General features: G+C 42.3%; 1 protein-coding gene across 1 annotated transcript in view; it reads right to left on the bottom strand.

The window, feature by feature from the left end:
- Window positions 1-27,823, bottom strand: part of dnah7 (dynein, axonemal, heavy chain 7) — a 184,405-nt gene that overhangs the window by 3,125 nt on the left and 153,457 nt on the right. The window contains 8 exon segments of the mRNA XM_024000724.2: window positions 3,389-3,492; window positions 4,230-4,407; window positions 6,160-6,312; window positions 15,785-16,015; window positions 18,768-18,905; window positions 20,208-20,390; window positions 26,860-27,021; window positions 27,305-27,505. Of these exon segments, the coding sequence (XP_023856492.1) occupies window positions 3,389-3,492; window positions 4,230-4,407; window positions 6,160-6,312; window positions 15,785-16,015; window positions 18,768-18,905; window positions 20,208-20,390; window positions 26,860-27,021; window positions 27,305-27,505 (1,350 nt within the window).

The raw sequence follows: 27,823 nt of genomic DNA, 5'->3' as shown, positions 1-27,823 counted from the left end.
CCCTATGTAGGGTGCTTTACCCCAAAAAGCTGTGCTGGAGCAGGGCAGAGATGCGCTCAACAAGAAAAATATTTTGTGAACATTAGCTAACGGCGTGTCTGTTTCTGGTCTCAACTGCCACTACAAATAATCAAGTGGCCATGTAGGCTATCCATTACATGTGGTAGAAATATAATAATAATAATAATAATAATTAGGAGGTGCTTATGCAGTCCTGTTTCACTGTATGTACAAGAGGGTAACCTGTACAGGTGTGAAATGTGTGTTTTGCATATATATTTTTTTCACCTTTATTTAACCAGGTAGGCTGGTTGAGAACAAGTTCTAACTGCGACCTGGCCAAGATAAAGCAAAGCAGTGTGACACAAACAACAACACAGAGTTACACATGGAATAAACAAACGTACAGTCAATAATACAATAGAAAAAAATCTATATACAGTGTGTGCAAATGAGGTAAGATTAGGGAGGTAAGGCAATAAATAGGCCGTAGTGGCGAAGTAATTACAATTGAGCAATTAAACACTGGAGTGATATATCAGAAGATGAATGTGCAAGTAGAGACACTGGGGTGCACAGGAGCAAAAAAACAAAAACAATATGGGGATGAGGAAGTTGGATGGGCTATGCACAGGTGCAATGATCTGTGAGCTGCTCTGACAGACGATGCTTAAAGTTAGTGAGGGAGATATGAGTCTTTAGCTTCAGTGATTTTTGCAATTAGTTCCAGTCATTGGCAGCAGAGAACTGGAAGGATTCCTGCCAAAGCAGGAATTGGCTTTGGGGGTGACKAGTGAAATATACCTGCTGGAGTGCATGCTACGGGTGGGTGCTGCTATTGTGACCAGTAGCTGAGATAAGGCAGGGCATTACCTAGCAAAGATTTATAGATGATCTGGAGCCAGTGGGTTTGGTGACGAATATGAAGCGAGGGCCAGCCAACGAGAGCATACAGGTCGCGATGGTGGGAAGTATATGGGGRTTTGGTGACAAAACGGATGGCACTGTGATAGACTGCATCCAATTTGCTGAGTAGAGTGTTGGAAGATATTTTGTAAATGACATCGCCGAAGTCAAGTATCGGTAGGATTAGTCATTTACGAGGGTATGTTTGGCAGCATGACGTAATGATGCTTTGTTGCGAAATAGGAAGCCGAATCTAGATTTAATTTTTAAATAAAGATTGGAAGATGCTTAATGTGAGTCTGGAAGGAGACACATTCCAGTCATCCCACTCCCCTAAGACACATTCACAGAGTGGGGTCACAGCCAGGGGATCAGCCATAATTGACGGCAAACGCTGGCGCAATTATGAGGGTTAATTGCCTTAATCAAGGGCGAACAAACATATTTTACCTTTTACCTGGCCCAATCTCCCACTGGCCTCACTTGCGCGTGAAAATGTACAGTGCAGCAATGGCAGCTTTTCTCTGTGTTATCGCTCTTTTCTTGCATGCCTCCATCCCATACGTTTTAGTCATATGTACAGTTGAAGTCAGAAGTTTACAACACTTAGTTGGAGTCATTAAAACTCGTTTTTTCAACCACTCCAACAATTTCTTGTTCACAACTAAAGTTTGTCAAGTCAGTTAGGACATCTACTTCGTGCCATGACACCAGTAATTTTCCCCAACAATTGTTTACAGAAAGATTATTTCACTGTATCACAACTCCAGTGGGTCAGAAGTTTACATACACTAAGTTGACTGTGCCTTTAAAACAGCTTGGAAAATTCCAGAAAATTATGTCATGGTTTAGAAGCTTGATAGGCTAATTGACATAATTTGAGTCAACAATTGGAGGTGTACATGTTGATGTATTTCAAGCTACCTTCAAACTCAGTGCCTCTTTGCTTGACATCATGGGAAAATCAAAAGAAACAGCCAACCTCCAAAAAATAATTGTAGACCTCCACAAGTCTGGTTCATCCTTGGGAGCAATTTCCAAATGCCTGAAGGTACCACGTTCATCTGTACAAACAATAGTACGCAAGTATAAACACCATGGGACCACGCAGCCGTCATACCGCTCAGGAAGGAGACGTGTTCTGTCTCCTCAGAGATTAACATACTTTGGTGCAAAAAGTGCAAATCAATCTCAGAACAACAGCAAAGGACCTTGTGAAGATGTTGGAGGACACAATACAAAGTATCAATATCCACAGTAAAATTAGTCCTGTATCGACATAAGCTGAAAAGGCCGCTCAGCAAGGAAGAAGCCACTGATCCAAAACGCCGTTAAAAAAGCCAGACTCAGTTTGCAACTGGACATGGGTACAAAGATCGTACTTTTTGGAGAATGTCCTCTGGTCGTGTGAAACAAAAAATATAACTTTTGGGCTATAATGACAATCGTTATGTTTGGAGGAAAAAGGAGGGATGCTGCAAGCCGAAGAACACCATCCCAACCGTGAAGCACGGGGTGGCAGCATCATGTTGTGGGGTCTTTGCTGCAGGAGGGCTGGTGCACTTCACACATAGATGGCATCATGAGGAGAGAAAATGATGTGGACATATTGAAGCAACATCTCAAGACATCAGTCAGGAAGTTAAAGCTTGGTCGCAATGGGTCTTCCAACATGGACCCCAAGCATACTTTCCAAAGTTGTGGCAAAAATGGCTTATGGACAAACAAGTCAAGGTATTGGAGTGGCCATCACATAGCCCTGACCTCAAATCTTTAGAACAATTTTCTGGCAGAAACTGAAAAAGCATGTGTGAGCAAGGAGGCCTACAAACCTGACTCAGTTACACCAGCTCTGTCAGGAGGAKTGGGACAAAATTCACCCAACTTATTGTGGGAAGCTTGTGGAAGGCTACCCAAAACGTTTGACCCAAGTTAACACAATTTAAAGGCAATGCTACCAACTACTAATTGAGTGTACATAAACTTCTGACCCATTGGGAATGTGATGAATGAAATAAAAGCTGAAATAAATCATTCTCTCTACTATTATTCTGACATTTCACATTCTTAAAATAAAGCAGTGATCCTAACTGACCAAAGACAGGGAATTGTTACTAGGATTAAATGTCAGGAATTGTGAAACATTTATTTGGCTAAGGTGTATGTAAACTTCCGACTTCAACTCGATGATTGTTTACGTTAGACTGCTTATAACACTGAACCTATAGGTCCATCGGCACCATTCCTTTTGACCAAGTAACTCATGGCCTCTAGTTTCTGTTTGCCAAATTAGTTGTTATTTGACTATGTCAAAGAAGAAKAAATCTAAGAAGAACAATAGGTTTTGCTTCGCTGTGAACCACTAAAAATAGTTTAAGATGATATTTCAACTAGAAATGACAAATCATTTCCTGATGTTTGTTGCAAATTTGTATGTGTATTGCTTAAGGTGTAATTTGTGAGCTTGTGATGAGTTACTCACCACAGGCATGGCGTCGTGTAGCACTTTGGGGTAGGACTCAGCCAAGAGCTTGGTCTTTCTGTCCCAACGTGCACAGTCAAGGTAGAGCCCATAAATGTACACACCTGAGAAACAAACATACAATCAGATACACAATACCTAGCACGATACCTAGCACACCACCTGTTGACGCACGCACACAACAGAGTACAATTTCAACATGATGCACAGAGTACAATTTTAATATTGTACTCGAGTGTAACTGTGGCCTCCACTCTTGAAGCCAGTAGCATCATGGCAAGCTGATGAAAGAGCAGCAGGAGACTGATGGAGAGGTTGCAGTACAACATGATACAACATGTTTTGAACACATTTCTAACAAACTCAATGGCTTATTTCATGTGAATTGAAATCATTTCCTTTTGGGAGGGTGATGCAGGGCTGGGGACAGAGGAGGGGAGCGTCCCTCTTTCTCTCTCCGTATCGATTTATTTTCTCTCTTATTCTCCAATCATTACCTTCCTCCCTCCCTTTCTTTCCATACTCTCTCTCTAGTCTCTTGCTACCCACCATTCGCTCTAACCCTTACCTTTCAGACTCTCTCTCCATCACCTTTCTCTCTCTCTTCCCACTTGCCCTCTCTAAAACTGCTCTGGATGTGATCAGGACAAACAAAAATTGGAAAAGCAGGATTTTGGCTCAGGAATAGGTCCGTTTCAATTAATGGAGGATTGTGTCAGAAAAGCAGGAATGCCTGATTAATCAAGAGAAATCACATCCCTCATCTCTTTCTCTACTTCACCCTTTTACTTCTCCCTGCCCTCTCTCACCCTTCCATCCCCCCACCCTCTGTCTGTCTCACCGTCTTCGGGGGGCTGGTGATACTCCTTGTCATCCAGCACCTCAAAGTCGAAGCCCAGCAAGTCGATGGGGATGGTGTGTTTGCGGGCATAGTTCTGCTGGCCTCCCGTCAGGAAGGCCTGGGTGAAGAAGAAGCCTGACATCCAGAATACTGCCGGAGTCCCGTGTTCATACCAGTCCTGCAGAGGGACGAATGAAGCACAGCACAAAGGCAAACTAAGGTCGGCAGGCAATTAAAGGGTGATACTTTGCAAGTGCAGTATGAAAGTTTACCTACCCCCTCATGAGGTAAAGGTTTTCTGTTAAAAACAATAAAGGCAGACTGAAGGTCAGAGACAGCCTTGTCAACAGGAGCAACACAATATCCAACAGTAGCCCCCGGCTAATAGTCAAAGTTTAAAGTACACTACTTGACCAAAAGTATGTGGACATGTGCTCGTCGGAATCTCATTCTGTCACGCCCTGATCTGTTTCACCAGTCCTTGTGCTTGTCTCATACCCCCCTCCAGGTGTTTCCCATCTTCCCCATTATCCCTGTGTATTTATACCTGTGTTTTCTGTCTCTGTTGCTAGTTATTCTTGTTTGTTCAAGCCTACCAGCATTTTGTCTCAGCTCCTAATTTTCCGTAGTCTCTCTTTTCTGGTCCTCCTGGTTTTTGACTTTTGCCTGTCCTGACTCTGGAAATTGAATGATTTTTTAAACTGAAGGATTGTTTTGATGAGTTATTGTTTTATGTAGAATATATGTATTTTCTATGTAAATGAATCTTAAATCTTGTAATTTTCTTTTAAGTTGAGAAGATTCTCAAAATGGGGGAGATGTCGTGGAAAATTGCAAGATTATGTTATAATGCTTGTAAGATTATGTTATAATGCTTATATTACATTATAATATTTACTTTCGACCAAATAGAGTATTCTTTCAACTATTGTGTGTGTGTGTTCCACTGAGGATGGGCCTCTATGAGATAGCATTGACAGAGGAGATTTARGATGTCTTTGGGTGATAAAACCTAAAGAGCATTCCAGAGAATGAGAGGTTCTGTTCTATGCCGTACCAGGGAGAGACGGTTCCCTTTTGGAGTAAGGGGGCCAGACACTGGTCTTTACAATGAAAACTGTTGACACAACAGTAACTGCCTGCTATGTTTTATAGATATCTTTTATACAAATCGTAACCTTTGTGAACTGTTCCTAAGATCTGTGGTTCGTCAGTGTAAGTTGAGAGGGGTGTATCTTGGCTATAAAAGATCTTTGTACTTTTCTGTTGGTACTTTTCAATGGTTCATTAGAGATAGCGCATCATTGAAAGTCAAAAAAGGCTATTGCAAAACTCTTACTAAAAAATATGTAGTTTAAGTATAACTCTGACTGGTGTGTGAAGTTTGTAACTCTCCTCATTTGGTAAAGCAGAAATATGACACCACAGGTCTTAGTGCCAGCGTCGGTTTGTGGTGGTAAATAGACGGCTACGAAAAATATAGATGAAAAATATCTTGGTAGATAGGGTGGTCTACAGCATATCATGAGGTACTCTACCTCAGGCGAGCAATACCTCGAGACTACCTTAATATTAGACATTGCGCACCAGCTGTTATTAACAAATAACAGACACARACCCCCACCCCTCGTCTTACCGGCCATAGCTGTTCTGTCCTGCAGATGCACGGAAAACCCAGCCAACTGTATATTATCCTTGTCGGAGTTCAGCCACAACTCGGTGAAACACAAGATATTACAGTTTTTAATGTCCCGTTGGTAGGATGGTCTCGGATGGAGCTCATCCAGAAGTTCTGATATCCAGAAGCTCTTTTCAGTCATAAAAGACGGTAGCATCAACATGATGTACAAAATAAGTTACAAACAATGCGGGGAAAAAACAAGTGGTTAGGAGCCCGTAAAATAGGGGAAACTTCACACGGAGCATGTACCTGAAGGAACTTGAGCCTATCCAGGAAGTCATTGACGTAGCTGCCCAGGGGTTTGAGGCTGGGGTAGGACTTCTTTATCCACATGCCAGGGATACGACCTTTCAGAATGCTGTTCACCACCTCCTCCAGCTCACCAGACATCACCACCAGGCCCTGACACACAGACACACACGCACACATACAGAAACACAGTTAATGTGTATGGCAATACATTGCAGTTATTTTATTTTTGATTTAACTAATTCTTATTTACATTGACTTTACAATGATGGCCTACACCAGCCAAAACCAGAAGACGCTGGTCTAATTGTGCGCCGTCCTATGGGACTCCCAATCARGGCCGGTTGTGATACAGTCTGGATTCGAACCAGGGTGTCTATAGTGACACCTCTAGCACTGAGATGCATTGCCTTAGACCGCTGCGCCACTCAGGAGTTATAGTGGTCTAGCCTAAATAATACATAAATCATAATACCCATACATACTGTATACACAAAGCGAAACACAAATTTCTTAAAGTCCTATGTACAGTAGGTATGCTGAACAGTGAACACTATAGCCTATCTCAGATCTAGGAAGAAGAGAGTCCCAGACTCTGGAGTGTAGCAGCCAGGAAGAGATCCAGGCTTGTCCGTTTAGAACATCCCTCCAGAGATGTGACAGCCAAATAACGGGTACTTGAGAAAGGCTACGCAAGAGGCTCCACTCCACTCAAATCACTGTCACCTCCCGATAACCCTACTCATCATCCCGTTCCTGCTTTAACCCCACAGGACTGGAGCTTCATCTGAAAAGTCGACTCGCTGAGACAGGGACTTAGTTCAAAAAACATACCGAACAAATTATAAGGGTAACACACTCAGTGTGGGAACTCTACAGTGACAGTACCCTAAGGAGGCTCCCTAGAGCTAGTGTTTGTCTCTGAAGCGATTACTAGGGCCGACTTAGACACAGAGGGTGCCCTCTCGAGTACCACCTCAGCGCTGAGGCATTCACACGGAGTAGGATCTAGGCAGAGATAAGTCCAGCGCTTGAATAGAAGACTGAAGAACATTAAGTGTGTTCTCTCATGGGATGTATTGCCTCCATTGTTTATATCTTTCTTGTTTACAGTTATGTTGTTGGATTAGGCTTTGAGGGTATACATCACGGAGTATGAGAGTCACTTTAATCTAGTGAATTTACCATTTGAACAACTTTAGTCGACAGGAATCGAATGCTTTTGAGCCCAGCTCTGCTTTTCAGTGGGGTAAAACAGTGGCTAGCACTTTGCAATCAAAATAAACATCTCATCAAGTCCATTTGAACCAGCGCACTTAGAACAAGCCGTATTCATGGGTTGCACCTCCATCCCTCAGTCGCGTCATGCCATTGTTATGAAGATTCTAAATTCTGACGTCTCAGCCATCGTGACTCCCAAAATGATTGTTTCGTCTAAATTAGTGTCTTGAAAATACAATGGCATTGCTAAAGTAGACAAATAATTAGTAGGAAACCACTTTGTCGTCATTATGATGTCGCCAAATCTACTAGCTAGCAATGCTAACATCGTTAACTAATGTAAAATAATTAGCTAGAAATGCTAACGTTAAGTCCAGTACTCTCCCCTCACTCTTTGCTAGTTAGCTAACGTTATACTACATCTAAAAGCTCTTTCTCACAAGTCAGTTTTTTCGTCCGAATACTTCGAAAGCATGAAAATGGCCGCTGCAGCAGCGTTTGTGACGTTATGCAGATTTTCCGGAAAAGTGGGGGGAAAACGTATCAGACTGCATCAAAATCGGAATCTATCTTTTTTCGGAATTCAGAAGAAAAATCAGGTTGCAAGTCACATCATCTCAGTCAAATTGAAGCTGCTTTTGTAATATGTTCGAGAATTCTAAACTCACCCTGTCATCTGCTGCGTTAGATTAATTCACTAATTATTTGTCTATCCAATCATTTGGTTATTGTCAGGGGCGCAACTAATCACTGGGGACAGGGAGGTCATGTCACCCCACATCCTGAAATTGCACTTTTGTACCCCCAGTTTTATCATTGCAATGTGATACAAAAAGCGGCAATGGTGTGCTTTAGGACCATGCAGACGCCTCAGAGTGGCATTGAGATATCAGCTGATGTACGAAGGGCTATATAAATAAATTTGATTTGGGTAGGCTGTTTGACGTTTCAGCCAGATTTAGGACCATGCGGACACCACAGAGCAGGCAGGCAGACAGGCTGTGTGGAAGGAAAAGCTTCTGTAAGGCTGGCTGGACCAGCACGGGAGAGTTGAACTGATGAAGCTGCAATCAGTGTGTTGCGCTCTTTCCCCCGAGTTGTAAAAGCAAGCAGAGCTACTCTTTAGTTGACTGATYTTGCTGGCAAGGTAACTGCTGTTTAACTCGACAGAAAAAAACCTGAACTAGTGTTTATTCCCAGTGTTGAGTTATTAGCTAGTATAACTGACATGTAACGTTAGCTACTGTTTCATCCCCTCTCGACTGAGGTGAATTAATTAGCTAACTAGTAGCTACCACAGCCAGTTCAGCTCTAGCCTCTAGCTATCTGTCAGATAGTAATACTAGCCACCTTATATCGCTATCTAACAGCTGTTTGTATGTGTCACGTTCCTGACCTGTTTTCCTTTTTCTTGTATTTATTTAGTTGGTCAGGGCGTGAGTTGGGTGGGTTTGTCTATGTGTGATTTTCTATGTTGGGATGTTTGTGTTTGGCCGGGTATGATTCTCAATCAGAGGCAGCTGTCAATCGTTGTCCCTGATTGAGAATCATACTTAGGCAGCCTGGGTTTCACGTGTGTTTTGTGGGTGTTTGTTCCTGTGTCAGTGTTTGTGCCACACAGGACTGTTTCGGTTTTGTCACGTTTGTTGGTTGTTTTGTATTTTGAAGTGTTTTGTTGACTTTCATTAAATAATGAACACTAACCACTCTGCGTTTTGGTCCTCTCCTTCTGTCAGCGAGGACAGCCGTTACAGTATGTAAATGTTTTGTCCCGTTTCAATAGAAGTAAATGAACCTGGCTAGCTTTTGCAAGTTGATGAACCATTAGAAAGAGAGCTGGCCAAAAGTTAGCTATTCGTTTTGCCTCAATCACACTAGACCTGAATGAAACGATGAAACCAGCAGCCTAAAGATTGACATTCTTTCAGTGCAATGTGAGTTTGTATTAGTCAATATAGCAACGTAACATTATTGAACTGTCAGCTTCCCTAGCTAATTCCCCACTTTTCACACAAACACAGCAATACACAGCTATTCAGGCTTCACTGTCATGGTGCACAGTCAGTACACAACACATTATGCTCATCATGTCTTAYCAGGATCAGTTGGTGACAGGTGTCTTACAGCTACAGTCTGGGATCTGTAAATAATGGTAATTTCAATTATTGAACCATTGATTCTATTCTTTGATAATATAATGTATAAATGAACACCAAGGTCATTTTTGTCATGCCTCATCTTAGGAGGATTAGATGGTGACAGGGGTCTCAGCAGGGTCAGTCAGCCAAGAAAGACAATTCTGTGACGAAGCTGAGGTGAATTTTTGCAGATACAACACTATATTCTCTGTGCAGCAAACACTGGACAAGCCAGATGCTTCAAGATTGAAACTATTTTTAAGGTAGTCAGTCTGACAAACCTCAAGTTGATTTCCAAACTGTATCAAGATAGAGGCTTTTCCCAATTTCTCAAAACATGTAAAATCAAAATGTGAGGAAGACCTGGTAGAAGCTATTGATGACGATGAATGGATACAGATACCGTATGTTTGAATGCCCAGTCATGTTCATATAATCTCAGACATAAATTACTGCAGTTTAAGACCATCCATACAACGTACTATTTGCCAGTGACACTGAATTACATGCACTCAGAAATGTAATTCCTCTGCTGGAGGTGTAAAACACAAACAGGGACATATGTGCATATGTTATGGTCTTGTGAAGGCTAGCTGAATTCTGGCAAAGAGTATGTTGTTTTATCTCAGTATCTCCCTTCCTGTTTTTGTTTGCTTGATAATGTTGATACTGGAGACTGTTATCAGTAGAAACTGTGTAACCTAGCGTTTATAGGGGCTAAGAAATGCATTGCCATTAATTGGAAGGTTGGTTATCCTCCCACAATGTCACAACAGATGGCAGAAATGTCAAGTTAAAGTATATTTGATTTATTACAATATTAAGGCTATACTGTAACTGTCATATGGTCTGGATGCCTTATATGGAATACTGTACAACAAAAGGAGTCTGTATTGAAAACATGGCCATTTCAGGGGAGATACCTATTTAGGCAATCCCTAGCTGCTGGGCTGCTCAGTCACTCTGGCCTTAGCCTAACACACCTGAAACCGATAATGACTGTTTCACTAAGATCCTGAAGCTGAGTGCAGTGTTTTGGTTTGGGGCGCTGCAGGGCGGTGGACCCCTAGGGGCAGGACGGGGCGATCCAGCTATATTATGTGCAAGTAAAAAGGGCTCAACAGTACTATTACACCTATGATATGAATTACAGTGCCCTCAGTAATATTGGGAAAGTGAAGTATTTTCTCTTCTTTTGGCTCTATACTCCAAAAGTTTGGAGTATAAAACAAACAATGACGATGAAGTTAAAGTATAGACTGCCAGCTTTCATTTGAGGGTATTTATCAATATCAGGTGAACCGTTTAGAAATTACAGCACTTTTTGAACATTGGCCTCCATTTTAGGGGAGCAAAAGTATTGGGACAAATTCACTTGTATGTGCATTAAGTAGTAAAAAGTAAAGTATTTGGTCTCACATTCATAGCATGCATTGACTACACCAATCTTGTAACTACACGTGTTTCAGATTATTTTGTGCCCAATAGAAATTAATAGTAAATAATGTATTGTGTCATTTGAGTAACTTTTATTGTAAATAAGAGTATAATATGTTTCTAAAAACTTCTACATTAATGTGGATGCTACCATGATTCCGGATAATCCTGAATGAATTCTGAATAATTATGAGTGAGAAAGTTAGACGCATAAATGTAAATATCAAACCCCCAAGACATGCTAACCTCTCACCATTACACTAACAGCGGAGCATTTCTGGGGGGGGGTATGATATTTGTGCATATATAATGTTCTCACTAATCATTACTCACGATTCATTCAGGATTCATTCAGGATTATCATAATCATGGTAGCATCCACATTCATGTAGAAGTGTTTAAAATAAGAGTGTCCAACATTAGATTGTGTAGAAATGCTGGAAATGAGCTTTAGATGCCCAAGAATTCTGAGGGAGGACCACCAGATCCCCCGCCAGGTTATGTCCCCCCCACTTCTYAAACCAAAGTTGCACCCTTGATTATTGTTATTGTAAAGTCAATCTGACGACATCACAATGATGACAAAGGGTTTTCCTACAAATTATTTGCTTCCTTTTGAAATGTCATTGCGCTTCCAAGACACTTTTATGTACTTTATCAAATTGTATTTGTCACATGCTTCGTAAACAACATGTGTAGACAAAGAGTGAAATGCTTACCTACGTGCCCTTTCCATTAATGCAGAAAGAAATATAATAGAAAAATAATAACTTGAGAAATATATGCACAATGAGTAATGATAAGTTGGCTATAAACACCGGATACCAGTACCGAGTCAATGTGCAGGGGTACGGGGTAATTGAGGTAGATATGTACATATAGGAAGGGGTAAAGTGACTGAGCAACAGGATATATAATTAGCAGTGATGAGTCAAAATAGTTAGTGAAAAAAGGGGGTCAATGGAGATAACCAAATAGCTACCTGGATTAACTATTTAGCAGTTTTATGGATTGTGGGTAGAAGCTGTTCAGGGTTCTGTTTGTTCCAGATTTGGTGCATCGGTACCACTTGCCATGTGGTAGCAAAGAGAACAGTCTATGATTTGGATGGCTTCAGTCTTCGACAATTTTTTGGGCCTTCCTCTGACATCGCCTGGTATAGGCGTCCTGGATGAAAGGGAGCTCGGCCCCAGTGATGTATAAATTACACTCTGTAGTGCCTTGCGGTCAGATGCCAAGCAGTTGCAATGCCAAGCAGTGATGCAGCTCGTCAAGATGCTCTCAATGGTGCAGCTGTAGTTCTGTTTGAGGATCTGAGGACCCGTGCCAAAGCTTTTCAGCCTCCTGATGGGGGAAAAAAGGGTTGTCGTGTCTTCTTCACAACTGTGTTGGTATGTGTTGTCCTTAGTGACATGGACACCGAGGAACTTGAAGCACTCGACCCGCTCCGGTACAGGCCCTTCGATGTGGATGGGGCGGGCTCGGCCCTCCGTTTCCTGTAGTCCACGATCAGCTCCTTTGTCTTGCTGACATTGAACGAGAGGCTGTTGTCCTGGCACTGACCTCCTCCCTATAGGCAGTCTCATCGTCGTTCATAATCACAGTCGTGTCATCAGAACTTAATGATGGTGTTGATTTAGTGTGGGTACTGCAGTCGTGGGTGAACAGGGAGTACAGGAGGCAGACATGTTACCTACCCTCACCACCTGGGGGTGGCCCGTCAAGGATCCAGTTATAGAGGGAGGTGTTCAGTCCCAGGGATTTGCGCTTAGTGATGAGATTGGAAGGCACTATAGTGTTGAGCTGTAGCCTAGTGGTTATGAACATTGGATCAGTAACCGAAAGGTCACTGGTTCAAATCCCTGAGCCAACTAGAAATACAAATCTGTTGATGTGCCCTTGAGTAAGGCCAGCATCCCAGTTTCTCAAACTAGACACTCTAATGTACTTGTCCTCTTGCTCAGTTGTGCACCGGGGCCTCCCACTCTTTCTATTCTTGTTAGAGCCAGTTTGCGCTGTTCTGTGAAGGGAGTAGTACACAGCGTTGTACAAGATCTTCAGTGTCTTGGCAATTTCTCGCATGGAATAGCCTTCATTTCTCAGAATAAGAATAGACTGATGAGTTTCAGAAGAAAGTTCTTTGTTTCTGGCCTATAATCGAACCCACAAATGTTGATGCTCCAGATACTCAACTAGTCTAAAGAAGGACAGTTTTATTGCTTCTTTAAATCAGAACAACAGTTTTCAGCTGTGCTAACATAATTGTAAAAGGATTTTCTAATGATCAATTAGCCTTTTAAAATGATCAACCTGGAGTAGCTAACACAACATGCCATAGGAGCGATGGTTGCTGATAATGGGCCTCTGTACGCCTATGTAGATATCCATAAAAAATTTAAAAAAATAAGGCATTTCCAGCTACAAGTCATTTACAACATTAACCTCTCGGATAGGGGGCAGTATTTTCACGTCCGGATGAAAAGCGTGCCCAAAGTAAACTGCCTGTTAATCCGTCATTGTAAATAAGAATTTGTTCTTCACTGACTTGCCTAGTTAAATAAAGGTAAAACATTTAAAAATCCTTAAATCTGCGGTCCAACTCAACCCAAACCATCTCAATTGGGTTGAGGTTGGGTGAGTGTGGAGGCCAGGTCATCTGATGCAGCACTCCATCACTCTCCTTCTTGGTCAAATAGCCCTTACACAGCCTGGAGGTATGGAGGGTCATTAAAAAACAAAAAGATAGTCTCACTAAGCGCAAACCAGATGGGACGGTGTAATGCTGTGGTAGCCATGCTGGTTAAGTGTGCCTTGAATTCTAAATAAATCACAAACAGTGTCACCAGCAAATCACCCCTACACCATCACACCTCCTCCTCCATGCTTCACGGTGGGAACCACACATGCGGAAATCATCCGTTCACCTACTCTGCATTTCACAGACACAGCAGTTGAAACCAAAAATCTCAAATTTGGATTCATCAGACCAAAGGACAGATTTACAATGGTCTAATGTCCATTGCTCGTGTTTCTTGGCCTAAGCAAGTCTCTTATTCTTATTGGTGTCCTTTAGTAGTGGTTTCTTTGTAGAAATTCAATTCAAGACCCTGATTCACGCGGTCTCATCTGAACAGTTGATGTTGAGATGTGTCCGTTACTTGAACTCTGTGAAGCATTTATTAGGGCTTCAATTTCTGAGGCTGGTAACTGTAGTGAACTTATCCTCTGCTGCAGAGGTAACTCTGGGTCTTCCTTTCCTGTGGCGGTCCTCATGAGAGCCAGTGTCATCATAGCGCGTGATGGTTTTTGCGACTGCACTTGAAGAAAATCTCAAAAGTTCTTGAAATGTTCCGGATTGACTGACCTTCATGTCTTAAAGTAATGATGGACTGTTGTTTCTCTTTGCTTATTTGAGCTGTTCTTGCCATAAAATAGACTTGGTCTTTTTCCAAATAGGTCTATCTTCCGTATTACAACCATACCCTGTCACAGCACAACTGATTGGCTCAAACACATTAAGAAGGATAGAAATTCCACAAATTAACAAGGCACACCTGTTAATTGAAATGCATTCCAGGTGACTACCTCATGAAGCTGGTTGAAAGAATGCCAAGAGTGTGCAAAGTTGTCATCAAGGCAAAGGGTGGTTACGTCGAAGACTATCAAATATCAAATATATTTAGATTTGTTTTAACACTTTTTGTACTACATGATTCCATATGTGTTATTTCATAGTTTTGAGGTCTTCACTAATATTCTACAATGTAGAAAATAGTCCAAATAAAGAAAAACCCTGGAATGAGTAGGTGTGTCCAAACTTTTGACTGGTACTATATAATATGAAGTATGCATCAATGCAAACTTTAATAGAAAGTATGCAAAGCAGTATGATGCAACCACGTAAGAAATGACAAAACATTTCTTGAACTCAATGGCGGCCATTATTTGAGCTGAAGCGAGAGAAAATACACTCTGACTTCGGAATAAAATGTTGCCTATATACAGTACATCTCATATGTTGCCTGACTACGATATTTTATCTTGATACGTTAGCTAGCGAGATAGCCACAAAAAATTGTTAGCTAGCTACCCACGAAAAATTGACATCTACCTTGGATAACAAATTGGTTTTAGGTCATTTATGTCTGCTATACTATCTTGTTAGCTACATTATTACGATTCACATATAGCTAGCTGATAGTTATAGAGTAAAATGTTTGCTTTGTGTATATATTGTTTGGTCTCTATTGCCATTGTCTTGGATAGAAGAAGGAAGGTTCAAGTCCATAGTAAGTAAATAGGGCTAACTGGCTAGCCACTTAGAATTGTTAGCTAGATACCCATAAAACATTTACATCTACTGTACCTTCCATAACATTTGTTTTAGGTCATTTTTGCCTGTTTAACTAGCTAGCTGTCTAGCTAGATTACAACAATTCACATATACTGTATCTAGCTGATAATTATGAAGTAAAACACTTGCTTTGTGTATATCTTGTTTAGTCTCTATTGTTGCCATTGTCCTGCCTGGAATGGATTGAAAATGAATGGACTGGTGGAAGGAATATGGTGGAAACTCCATGCTTGCACCAATCCAATACTTTTAAATGCATTAGGGCAAGTGAATGAGTGCACCCATCTGGAGAAGGGTAGTGACTTGGAATGCAGCCCATGTCCTCCCACCGTCAGTGGGTCGGGGAAAAACGGATGCATCTGGTTTAGAGGAAAAGCATAGAGGCAAAGCCTGAAAACCGGATGCTTCCAGGTTTCTTTTGAACCCGCTCAGGTGTTTCTTTTACGCCTGTACATTAGGTTAATGTTCTCCTTACTTTGATGGCTTTCTGGATGTTGATGCAGGAGTCTCGGATGATCCTGAGCAGGTTGTTGAAGCGGCCCATCTCCTGCACCAGCACTGTGTTCATGCTCTGGTTGTAGCTGGTGGGGTAGCGGCGCATGGATGCCTCAATGTCAAAGTCGGGCGGCAGCTTGCTGAGGACGTCTGCCGCCACGTCATACACCATGTCGTCTGATGACTTGGCGTCACCGCCTGAGGAACGTGACTGACAGGAGACAGAGAAGTTAGTGTGTGCGAGTTTGGACAACAAATACAATTTTGTGCTACTTAGTGGTATGTTGAAAAAAACTGTTTAAATGTTTCTTTTACCAGTGTTAGTCTCTTCCAAGGCCCTATCATGAAAATCCAACTATAACCTTCACCAACTCAAGATTGTTCTGACTACATACAGGCACTGCATCAATTTATCTGTACTTACTCTTGTTTCTCCCTTGAGTCTAAGCCCTGTGGTTCACTTACAACTATCTGTAACGCTCACTGAGGTCCAAGGCCTCAGCGGTACTTACTGTTAACTCTCCCTGCAAACACAAACACAAACACAAACACAAACACACACACACACACACACACACACACACACACACACACACACACACACACACACACACACACAGGTTTGGTTACCAACAAGTGTCATCGTGAAATTTCAAATCCCTTTCTTGCATAAGTCTGGAGTGCCAGGGAAACAAATAAAAAACAATTCCCTCAACTTTTCAAAGTAATTCATTCTAAAGAATGGTTATTTTCCCGCTTGCCATATTTACTCACTGGTAGCTCTGTCACGACCCAGCGGTAATGGATAATCATTAGATGATAGTTGGGGTTACAGTAGGAATGACAAATAGCTGCTTCATTCCACATGGAGCATCTTCCTGTTTATCGGTCATTCAGAGTAATGGTCCCGTATTAGCTGCTAATAAAGTTCACACTTGACTGCAACTGATATTAATCTTAGTGAAGACGATAAGTATGAATCAAGATTAGGCTTCATTGAGTCCTAATTGTACTAGCAAAATCATTTTTTTTTAAAGTAGCGGAGCCTCGACAGACCATTTTTCTAACATTTGAGTTGCACTCTCCCACTTTTGCCCTCAGAACAGCAGAACTACATGGTGTCGAAAGTATTCTGGCTCATGTCGACTCCAATGCTTTCCACAGTTGGCTGGATGTCCTGTGGGTGGTGGACTATTCTTTTGTCTCGCCCATTCACCCTCTGAATGGCACACATACACAATCCATGTCTCAATTGTCTCAAGGCTTAAAACATCTTCTTTAACCTCCCCTTAATCTACACTGATTGAAGTGGATTTAACAATAAATAAGAGATCATAACTTTCACCTGTATTCACCTGCTCAGTCCATGGTCATAGAAAGAGCAGGTGTTCTTAATGTTTCGTTTGTGTGTTTATCTGTGCGCCATTATGCCTGAGCAGTTAGCCCTGAACTTTTGGCTGCCTAATTTTCAGCAAAGCTATATAAAAAAAAAAAAAAAAAAAGATACTTCTAGAATCTAGAGCTGGAGTTCTCAATTTCTGTCACCCGATTGGATTTGATGTTCACTCCTTTAGAGTTCTACTGTGAGTGATTGTGATAGATGTAAGCTAAGCTTCTACGAGGTAGTATCTTGGGCCAACTCAGAGAGCTTTAATGGAGTATGAGAAGTGAGTGTCACGCCCTGATCTGCTTCACCTTGTCCTTGTGATTGTCTCCAACCCCTGCAGGTGTCGCTGATTTTTCCCAGTGTATTTATCCCTGTGTTTCCTGTCTCTCTGTGCCAGTTCACCTTGTATGTTTCCAAGTCAACCAGCACTTTTCCTGTTCTCCTGCTTTTTGCATTTCTCCTATTTCTAGTCCTCACAGTTTTGACCCTTGCCTGTTTCTGGACTTTGTACCCGCCTGCCTAACCATTCTGCCTGCCTTGACCACGAGCCTGTCTGCCACTCTGTACCTCCTGGACTCTGATCTGGTTTTGACCTTTTGCCTGTCCACGACCATTATCTTGCCTACTCCGTTTGGATTAATTAACATAGTAGGACTCCAACCTTATGCCTCCTGTGTCTGCATCTGGGCCTCGCCTTGGGTCATGATAGTGGGATCACAGAGTTTCTCCAAAGCCACTGATTGTCACACCATGTTATCTTACTCCGTCAAAGGCAGACAATGCATCGCATTTACACTAAAGGGAGTTTAGTTTTTTGGAGGGAGATATCTCTGTACAAACAACTTTTCTTCCTAATTAATGTTGCATGGTACAGTTTAATGGAAGGTAATTAAATATTAAAGTCTGGCAAAGATACTGATAAAATAGGTAAGACGTGTGTGTGTGTGTGTGTGCATATGCATGCGTACATGCACCGCACCACACACACACACACACATGGGTTTGCTCTGAGTTTGGAGACATGCCATGAGAATAAATGACGTACAAAGATTTGGGACATCGGGGATAGGTGACAAGAGGGTGTGCTTTGCTTTGGTTTATGATGTACCTCCAAATTCACTGCCAACGGAAAGAAAGGGCTGTGCTAACTTAAGCCACTGTTTCAATAGATCCCAAGCCAAAACACACCGCTACGTCACTCTACATATGACTTGAGTGAGTTCACAGTTGTATGGAGGTGGACCATATGGCTAGCACTTTGCTCGAAGTAGCTGTCATAAAACCTATACTGTCATTTGAAAATGGCTGTAAGAGAGCATGGCATATAACACTGCCATGAGGATGCCATGGGAGGACATGGCAGATTAGGACAACAATCATGACACTTCTGAAAACTGGGATTCACTGTGCCAAAATGTTGGTGAGCTTACTTTGTATTCCATATCTTTGCGTGTCTATATTACAAATCAAGTGTGTGTGTTCAGTGTGTGTATAATATGTGTGTGTGTGTGTGTGTGTGTGTGTGTTTAAGTAAAGACACTACAACGGACTATTGTGGTAAGTTTGCTGGCCATACCTGTGTGAGCAGAATGCTATCGAAGAGCAGCTGCGTCTCGGACTGGTCCTTGGTGATATCAGCGTTGGCGTTCATACCAAATATCTCAGGAGACGGATTCAGAGGCAGAGCCTTGGTGTAGTCTATGTAACTGTTATACTGCAGAAGGGGGGAGGGGGGAGAGATTGGTGACATTTAGAATAATGACTATGTAAATGATAGTTCATGAATAAAATATGGGGTTTAGGAAAATGCCAAATAAAATTGTGCATATATTATAATTGTTCTCACAAATAAATTAAATGGCACAATTGTCAGTGGCCGCTGTGTCTCGTTAATGACTTTTTAAAGGTACCTCAAAGTGAACTTTGCTTGAACAAGTTAATGTACTACTGAAATCACCTCAAGTGACTTTCTTGACTTCTTTGTCTCTTTACATCTATAGTTTGCCAAAGCTAGACCATTTAAAGTGTAGTTCTATAGTATTTGATGCCTTCATGTTGACTGTTCCTCATTCTCACTTAATAATCTTTGTTCATTATACATTATACAACAAATATCATTTTTATTTATTTTACCTTTATTTAACTAGGCAAATCAGTTAAGAACAAATTCTTATTTTCAATGACGGCCTAGGAACAGTGGGTTAACTGCCTCGTTCAGGAGCAGATTTTTACCTTGTCAACTCGGGGATTCGATCTTGCAACGTTTCGGTTACTAGTCCAACGCTCTAACCACTAGGCTACCTGCTGCCCCAATGGACAAATATCATATTTAATAAGGGAAGACAGAATACATCATAACTGAAATGAATGAATATGTAATGTGTCTTCGCATTATATTAAGTGGGAGCAATGTACATGTTTCATGCAKAGATGGGCATTAATAATACATATGAACATGCCTGTGTCGATTAATCCCAGGGTTATATCCGATCTTTCTCGGATCTTAAAGGTACAGTTCACCTCTACTTCAGGGCTCTCCAACACTATTCCTGGATGCTACCCTCATGTAGGTTTCATTACAACCCTAGTTGTAACTAACCTGATTCAGATTATCAACCAGTTAATTATTAGAATCAGGTGCACTAGATTACGGTTGGAACACCTACAGGATGGTAGCTCTCCAGGAACAGGGTTGGAGAACCCTGCTCGAATTTGAAGTAAATGTTTTGATATTGGGGTGCAACATCCCTTTAGTTTCAACCATAGAATAAACAGCTTTGCGATTTAGGCGAACAGTCCATTTCATTTGACCAGGGCTCCCTTGAGAAAGGGATTCCGATCTCAATGGGACTCACCTGGAGAAATAAAGTATAAACTAGAAAAGGACATTTCCTAAAGAAAATGTGACGTTTAAAACTTAAAATGTTTTGGAGCTAGAGCGATGTGGGATTTTTTGTGTTCTTGCTTTCACAAAGCACACAAATAAATTTCAACCATATGAGAAGTTGTTCCTTACGTCTCCCTCTGGTGGTGAGTAATACAGGCCGCTGGGGTCAAACTTGTAGTCAGGGTCTTGAATCTTGGGGGTGTAGAAGATCGTCAGGATGGTGCGCAGCGTCCGCCGGTCCCAGTCATCCGTCACGCGGCCACCGTAGTTACATTCACCAGTCATGTAGTGGATGGCTTCAAAGGGCACTTCCTGTGTAGGGTGGGCAGAGGGAGTCATGAGCTGTCTGAAATGTAACCATATTCCCTATATAGTGCACTACTTTTGACCAGGGGATGCATATGTCTGTGCAGGTTGGGCATAGGGATTCATGAGCTAAATCCAAAATGGCACCCTATGTATTCCCTTAATAGTGCACTACTTTTGACAAGGGCCCACATAGGGACAAAAGTTGTGCTCTATATATGGAATAGGGTGCCTTTTCGAATGCTAACATGCATTCACAATGGGATGACATTTAGATATGGGTCAGTGTCAACTCAATGCAGTGTGTTTGAAGGTATTTAAAGAAGCACTGAATTATTCAAATTCAGTCCCCCAATGACATCTCCTTTCAGCTGGTGACAAAACAGCAATTTTTCAATAATTGATATAGTTGCACAAGTGACAGTAGAGGTCGAATAGAACTTTAAAGTTTGGGAGAAATGTAAAGGTAGACAGGGGGAAACCACTGTCCATGGCATTGTGGATGAAAATGTCCCCTGCAAATGTTGCAGGTGGCTCTTTGGTTATGAGGGAAAATGTCAGCATATTCAAAGATGCCTCTTGTTCAGTTTCTTCACAACTTGTTTTGTAGGAAGGGGGTTGAGAAGGGCAACGGAGTACTTTCTGTGGTTTTTAAATGTCAAGGGGGTTTTGAATCGGGCTGATGAAAGAGACTCGAGTGCAGCAAAAGCACTTGTAAATGTCAGTTGGTACCCACATGTACACTTACTGTAGATATAGATCATGTTGGAGCGAGTGAGAGAACGAGCCTTATTCAAAATTGATGAAAAGTTTTTACCCCTCATCAATCTACATAAAATACCCCATAATGAAAGGCAAAAATAGTTTTTTTGATTTATTTAGCCAAAAAGAAAAGGAAATATAACATTTACATAAGTATTCAGACCCTTTCCTCAGTACTTTGTTGAAGCACCTTTGGCAGCYATTACAGCTTAGAGTCTTCTTGGGTATGACGCTACAAGCTTGGCACACCTGTATTTGGGGAGTTTCTCCCATTATTCTCTGCAGATCCTCTCAAGCTCTGTCAGGTTGGATAGAGAGCGTCACTGCACAGCCACTTACAAGTCTCTCCAGAGATGTGAGATAGGGTTCAAGTCCGCGCTCTGGCTGGGCCACTTAAGGACATTCAGAGACTTTTCCCAAAGCCACTCCTGCGTTGTCTTGGCTGTGTGCCTGCCTCAACACAACTCTGTTTTGGAGCTCTAAATAAAAAAAAATAATAAAATCTAATTTGATTTGTCACATGCAATGAATACAACAGGTGTACCCTACAGTGAAATGCTTACTTACAAACCGGTAACCAACAAAGTGTTAAGAAAGTATTTACTAAATAAACTGAAGTAAACAATTAATTAATAAAAATAAGAAAATAGAAAAATAACAAATAATTAAAAAGAAACAATAAAATAAAAGTAACAAGGCTATATACACGGGGTATCGGTACAGAGTCAATGTGCAGGGGCACAGGTTAGTCAAGGTAATTGAGGTAATAAGTACATGTTGGTAGAGGTAAAGTGACTATGCATTGATAATAAACAGAGAATAGCAGCAGCGTAAAAACGCAAATAGCCCGGGTAGCCATTTGGTTAGCTGTTCAGGCCTTTTGGACCTAGACTTGGAGCTCCAGTACCGCTTGCCATGCGGTAATAGAGAGAACAGTCTATGACTAGGGTGGCTGGAGTCTTTGACAATTTTTTGGGCCTTCTTCTGACACAGCCTGGTATAGAGGTCCTGGATGGCAGGAAGCTTGGCCCCGGTGATGTACTGGGCTGTATGCACTACCCTCTGTAGTGCCTTGCGGTCGGAGGCCAAGCAGTTGCCATACCAGGCGGTGATGCAACTAGTCAGGATGTTCTCGATGGTGCAGTTGTACAACTTTTTGAGGATCTGAGGACCCACGCCAAATCTTTTCAGTCTCCTGAGCGGGAATAGGCATTGTCGTGCCCTCTTCACGACTGTCTTGGTGTGTTTGAACTGTTTGTTGGTGATGTGGACTACAAGGAACTTGAAGCTCTCAACCTTCAGCCCAGTCGATGAGAATGGGGGCATGCTCGGCCCTCCTTTTCCTGTAGTCCACAATAATTTCCTTAGTCTTGATCACTTTGAGGGAGAGGTTGCACCACACTGTCTGGTCTCTGGCCTCCTCCCTATAGGCTGTCTCATTGTTGTCGGTGATCAGGCCCACCACTGTTGTGTTGTCGGCAAACTTAATGATTGTGTTGGAGTCGTGTTTTGCCATGCAGTCATGGGTGAAAAGGGAGTACAGGAGGGGACTGAGCATGCACCCCTGAGGGGCCCACATGTTGAGGATCAGCGTGGCAGACGTGTTGTTACTCTAACCACCTGGAGGCGGCCCATCAGGAAGTCAAGGATCCAGTTGCAGAGGGAGGTGTTTAGTCCCAGGGTCCTTCGCTTAGTGATGAGCTTCGAGAGCACTATGGTGTTGAACCCTAAGATGTAGTCAATGAATAGCATTCTCAAGTAGGTGTTCTTTTTGTCCAGGTGGGAAAGGGCAGTGTGGAGTGCAATAGAGATTGCGTCATCTGTGGATCTGTTGGGGCGGTATGCAAATTGGAGTGGGTCTAGGGTTTCTGGGATAATGGTGTTGATGTGAGCCATGACCAGCCTTTCAAAGCACTTCATGGCAACAGAGTGCTACGGGTCGGTAGTCATTTAGGCAAGTTACCTTGGTGTTCTTGGGCACAGGGACTATGGTGGTCTGTTTGAAACATGTTGGTATTACAGACTCAGTCAGGGACGGTTGATAATGTCAGTGAAGACACTTGCCAGTTGCTCAGCGTATGCTCGGAGTACACGTCCTGGTAATCCGTCTGGCCCTTTGGCCTTGTGAATGTTGACCTGTTTAAAAGGTCTTATTCACATCGGCTACGGAGAGCGTGATCACACAGTCGTCCGAAACAGCTGGTCATGCAGGCTTCAGTGTTGCTTGCCTCGAAGCACGCATATAAGTTATTTAGCTCGTCTGGTAGGCTCGTGTCACTGGGCAGCGCGCGGCTGTGCTTCATTTTGTATTCCGTAGTAGTATGCAAGCCATGCCACATCCGACGAGTGTCAGAGCCAGTGTAGTAGGGTTCAATCTTAGTCCTGTATTGACACTTTGTCCATTTGATGGTTCATCGGAGGGCATAGCGGGATTTTTTATAAGTGTCCGGGTTAGAGTCCCGCTCCTTGAAAGCAGCAGCTCTACCCTTTAGCTCAGTGCGGATGTTTCCTGTAATCCATGGCTTCTGGTTGGGGTATGAATGTACGGTCACTGTGGGGGTGACATCATTGATGCACTTATTGATGAAGTCAGTGACTGATGAAGTGTACTCGGAAGAACTCCCGGAACATATTCCAGACTGTACTAGCAACACAGTCCTGTAGCTCAAAATCTGCATCATCTGACCACTTCCGTATTGAGTGAGTCACTGGTATTTCCTGCTTTAGTTTTTGCTTGTAAGCAGGAATCAGGAGGATAGAGATATGGTCAGATTTCCCAAATGGAGGGCGAGGGAGAGCTTTGTATGCCTCTCTGTGTGTGGAGTAAAGGTTGTCTAGAGTTTTTTTTCGCTCTGGTTGCACATGTACCATGCTGGTAAAAATAAGGTCAAATTGATTTAAGTTTCCCTGCAATAAAGACCCCGGCCAATAGGAGCGCCGCCTCTGGATGAGCATTTTCATGTTTGTTTGAGGCCTTATACAACTCGTTGAGTGCGGTCTTAGTGCCAGCATCGGTTTGTGGTGGTAAATAGACAGCTATGAAAAATATAGATGTAACATCTCTTGGTAGATAGAGTGTCTCATGATAAGCTGTAGACCACACTACCTCAGGCGAGCAAACCTTGAGACTTCATTAATATTAGATGTTGTGCACCAGCTGTTACTGACAAATATACACAGACCACGACCCCTTGTATTACCCGGAGGCAGCTGTTCCCTCTTGGTGATGCATGGAAAACCCAGTCAGTTGTATGTTATCCATGTCGTCGTTCAGCCACGACTTGTGAAACATAAGATATTGCAGTTTTTAATGTCCCGTTGGTAGGATAGTCTTGACCGGAGCTCACCCAGTTAATTATCCAATGATTGCACGTTGGCTAATAGGACTAATGGTAGAGGCGGTCACCCACTCGCTGTCGGATTCTTACAAGGCACTCTTACCTACAACCCCTATATTTCTGTCTCTTCTTCATGCAAATGGCATGGATTTGAGCCTTGTCTGGCGTCGGAAGTAAATCCTTTGCGTCTGACTCATTAAATAAAAAAATCTTCGTCCAGTACGAGGTGAGCAATCACTGCTCAGATAGCCAGAAGCTCTTTTCAGTCGGTGGCAGAAACATTATGTACAAAATAAATTACAAATTAGGCGAAAACTCACACAATAGCAGAATTGGTTAGGAGTCCGTAAAACGGCATCCATCTCCCTCACCACTCTTCCTCAATTCCTGCGACCTCGTGGCTTGGTTTTTGCTCTGACATGCACTGTCAACTGTGGGACCTTATATAGACAGGTGTGTGTCATGTCCAATCAATTGAATTTACCACAGGTGGACTCCGCTCAAGTTGTAGAAACACCTCAAGGATGATCAATGGAAACAGGATGCACCTGAGCTCAATTTCATGTCTCATAGCAAAGGGTCTGAATACTTATTTAAATAACGTATTTATGTTTTTAATTTTTAATACATTTGCAAACATTTCTAAAACCTATTTTCACTTTGTCATTATGGAGTATTGCGTGTAGATTGCAATTCTATATATATTTTTATACATTTTAGAATAAGGCTGTAATGTAACAAAATGTGGAAAAAGTCAAGGGGTCTGAATAATTTCCAAAGACACTGTATAGGGAATAGTAGTGACGTAGTCGAGTCACTAAACCTCGAGTCCGTGTCGAGTCCCAAGTCCCCCTGTGCTCCAGTCCGAGTCAACATCCGAGTCCCCAATGGTCGAGTCACGATTCCATATGGCTGAAGTCCGAGTCCCAGTGCTTGAGTCCTGGTCCAAGTGCTTAAGTCTGATTCACAGGGTCCACATTAACTCAAAATGTAGTTATTTACCCAGTCAGATATAGTGTAGTGGCAAGCGGAAATTATTTAGTCAATATGGTTTATGAATGTAAAATGCAGACCGCCAATGCACGATACAAAGAACAAAATGTAGCACAGGTAATAAGGGTCATACCTTTGAACGGTTAGGGCTAGAAACAAGCTGTTTTCTTTGTGGAAAAGAAAGAGACGTGTCAGAACCTGGCTATGGAATGCAATTGGGAAAGTGGGAGGGTTGAGCAAGACAACGTACTTAAAGACAGCCTACTTTTCTATACTCAAGGGGAAGAGAGACAAACATAGCTATACTGTTGTTTTACTAGTAAACTCAATGCTATTGTTTTTAATTTAGTAAAGCAGCTTGTGTTTCTTAACCAGGCAAAGGGTAGCTAAACTAAAGGCTGGTGACTGGTTAGCTACGGGAAACAAAAGCGGCGCCTTCACGACATGTATGATCAGAGGCGGAGCCGGAGCGCAGCCTGCCTGCATGTCTGCCCACACTCATCGCTTGTTGCCCCGCGGCTCACCAGCTGATGTAGGCTGTGTGTGCGAGTCCAAGACTCCGAGTCCAAGTCCGTGTCACCAACGGTCGAGAAGCCGAGTATGAGTCCAAGTCACCAATGCTCAAGTCTAAGTCGAGTCACAAGTCATGAAAACTGGGACTCGAGTCTGACTGGGGAATAGGGTGCCATTTGGGAAGCAGCTAATAATGTATATGAGAGAGAGAGAGAGACAATAATCACAACCCACACATTAGGTTGACCCTGACTATTTAATGTTGTTGATAATGACTTTTTCCACAAATATTGTGAATTTTATCAGAATCTCCCACAAGTCTTCAAATGGGTTGAGATCTGGTGACAAAGACGGCCATGGCATATGGCTTACATCATTTTCATGCTCATCAAACCATTCAATGATCACTGCCATCCTATGGGGACATAGCCATGGTAGCTAAAATAATGGCCTGCCCAGCATTTTTAAACAATGACCTCAAGCATGATGGGATGTTAATTGCTTAATTAACTCACGAACAACACCTGTGTGGAAGCACCTTCTTCCAATATACTTTGTATCCATTATTTTAGCAGTTACCTGTAGCCCGGGGTCAATATGTTTTCAAAATGGACGTCCGAAACTACAACAGGGAACTAACCAATATTTTAAAAAGTCATAAAAATACATGCCAGGGGGTTAGCTTGATACATTTTTGCACTTTCACCATAGAGGACAGTTGTTAAACGTATTGCTAAACTCAATTCGTAGAAATAATAAATTAGGGCCAATAACACAAAAGCATGTGTGTGTGCATTTTTATTGGGAGTCATGAAACTCTGGAAGTGTGTGTGTGTGTTTGTGTGGTGTATGTAGTGTATAGTATGTACCTCATACTGCTCCAGGAACATATGGAGCTGCTGGACAGAGATCCTCAGGTCGGTTTCATTGAACTCATACGGAATGTTCCAGCCCATGGGACCAAACTTCTTCCTCTCCTGGATCAACGCGTGGAAGAAGCACAGGCCATACAGCAGCCTCTTAAACACACCCTGTGAGAGACCCCACAAACACACCCACATTTAGTCCACCATCTTACAAAGAGTGTAAAAGATGTACAAACACCTGAGACACACAAACGTTACGACCATCATGTATTCCTGAAAAATGGTTCAACCCACATTCATAACAGCCACGGTACCATTATTGATTGAAACATCTCAGGCGGTTAATGAAAAGTCTTTCTATATCATTATAGATTTAGAGGGACAATCTGACATACAAATATGTACTGTAGATATATATATATATATACACATAGGCAGACACACACACCGGCTTGCTGCTGCTGGAGAAGAACTCTGGGTCGGAGATGGGGTCCATGAGGAAGGAGCGGGCGATGTTGGCGCGGAGGCCTTTTGGCGCCTCATTGGTCATCTTCACCCCGTTCTGAAGCACTGCCACAGGGAAGGTGGGCGAGGGGTAGCTGGTCAGCCACAGACGGAAGTCTGGATGGGTGGTGTCAGGGTTCAGCTCCTAACAGAGGCACACAGGGTAGAGACATTGGGGTATACTAACAGACAAATGTTTATCAGTGTATAATACCCCTTATACTGTAACGGTATTATTGGGGACTCTGACTTAAAGAGGCAATCAGCAGTTGCTACATCCGTTTTTGGATGTATCTACCCATTGATTCTTGAAGAATATAACTTAGAAAATGCCTCATGAGCTTAGTTCAACAGTCGTACCCCAAAGCCCAAAATATAAGCTTGTTTTACTCCAATGTTTGTAAACAAAGTAAATGTAAACAAACTATTTCGCCTCAAAACATGGTTAAAGCTATAATTTAGA

Source organism: Salvelinus sp. IW2-2015, linkage group LG2, assembly GCF_002910315.2.
Source record: "Salvelinus sp. IW2-2015 linkage group LG2, ASM291031v2, whole genome shotgun sequence".
NCBI classification, from domain to species: domain Eukaryota; kingdom Metazoa; phylum Chordata; class Actinopteri; order Salmoniformes; family Salmonidae; genus Salvelinus; species Salvelinus sp. IW2-2015.
The sequence above is the reverse complement of the archived record's forward strand: the minus strand, read 5'-3'. Positions and strand labels throughout refer to the sequence as shown.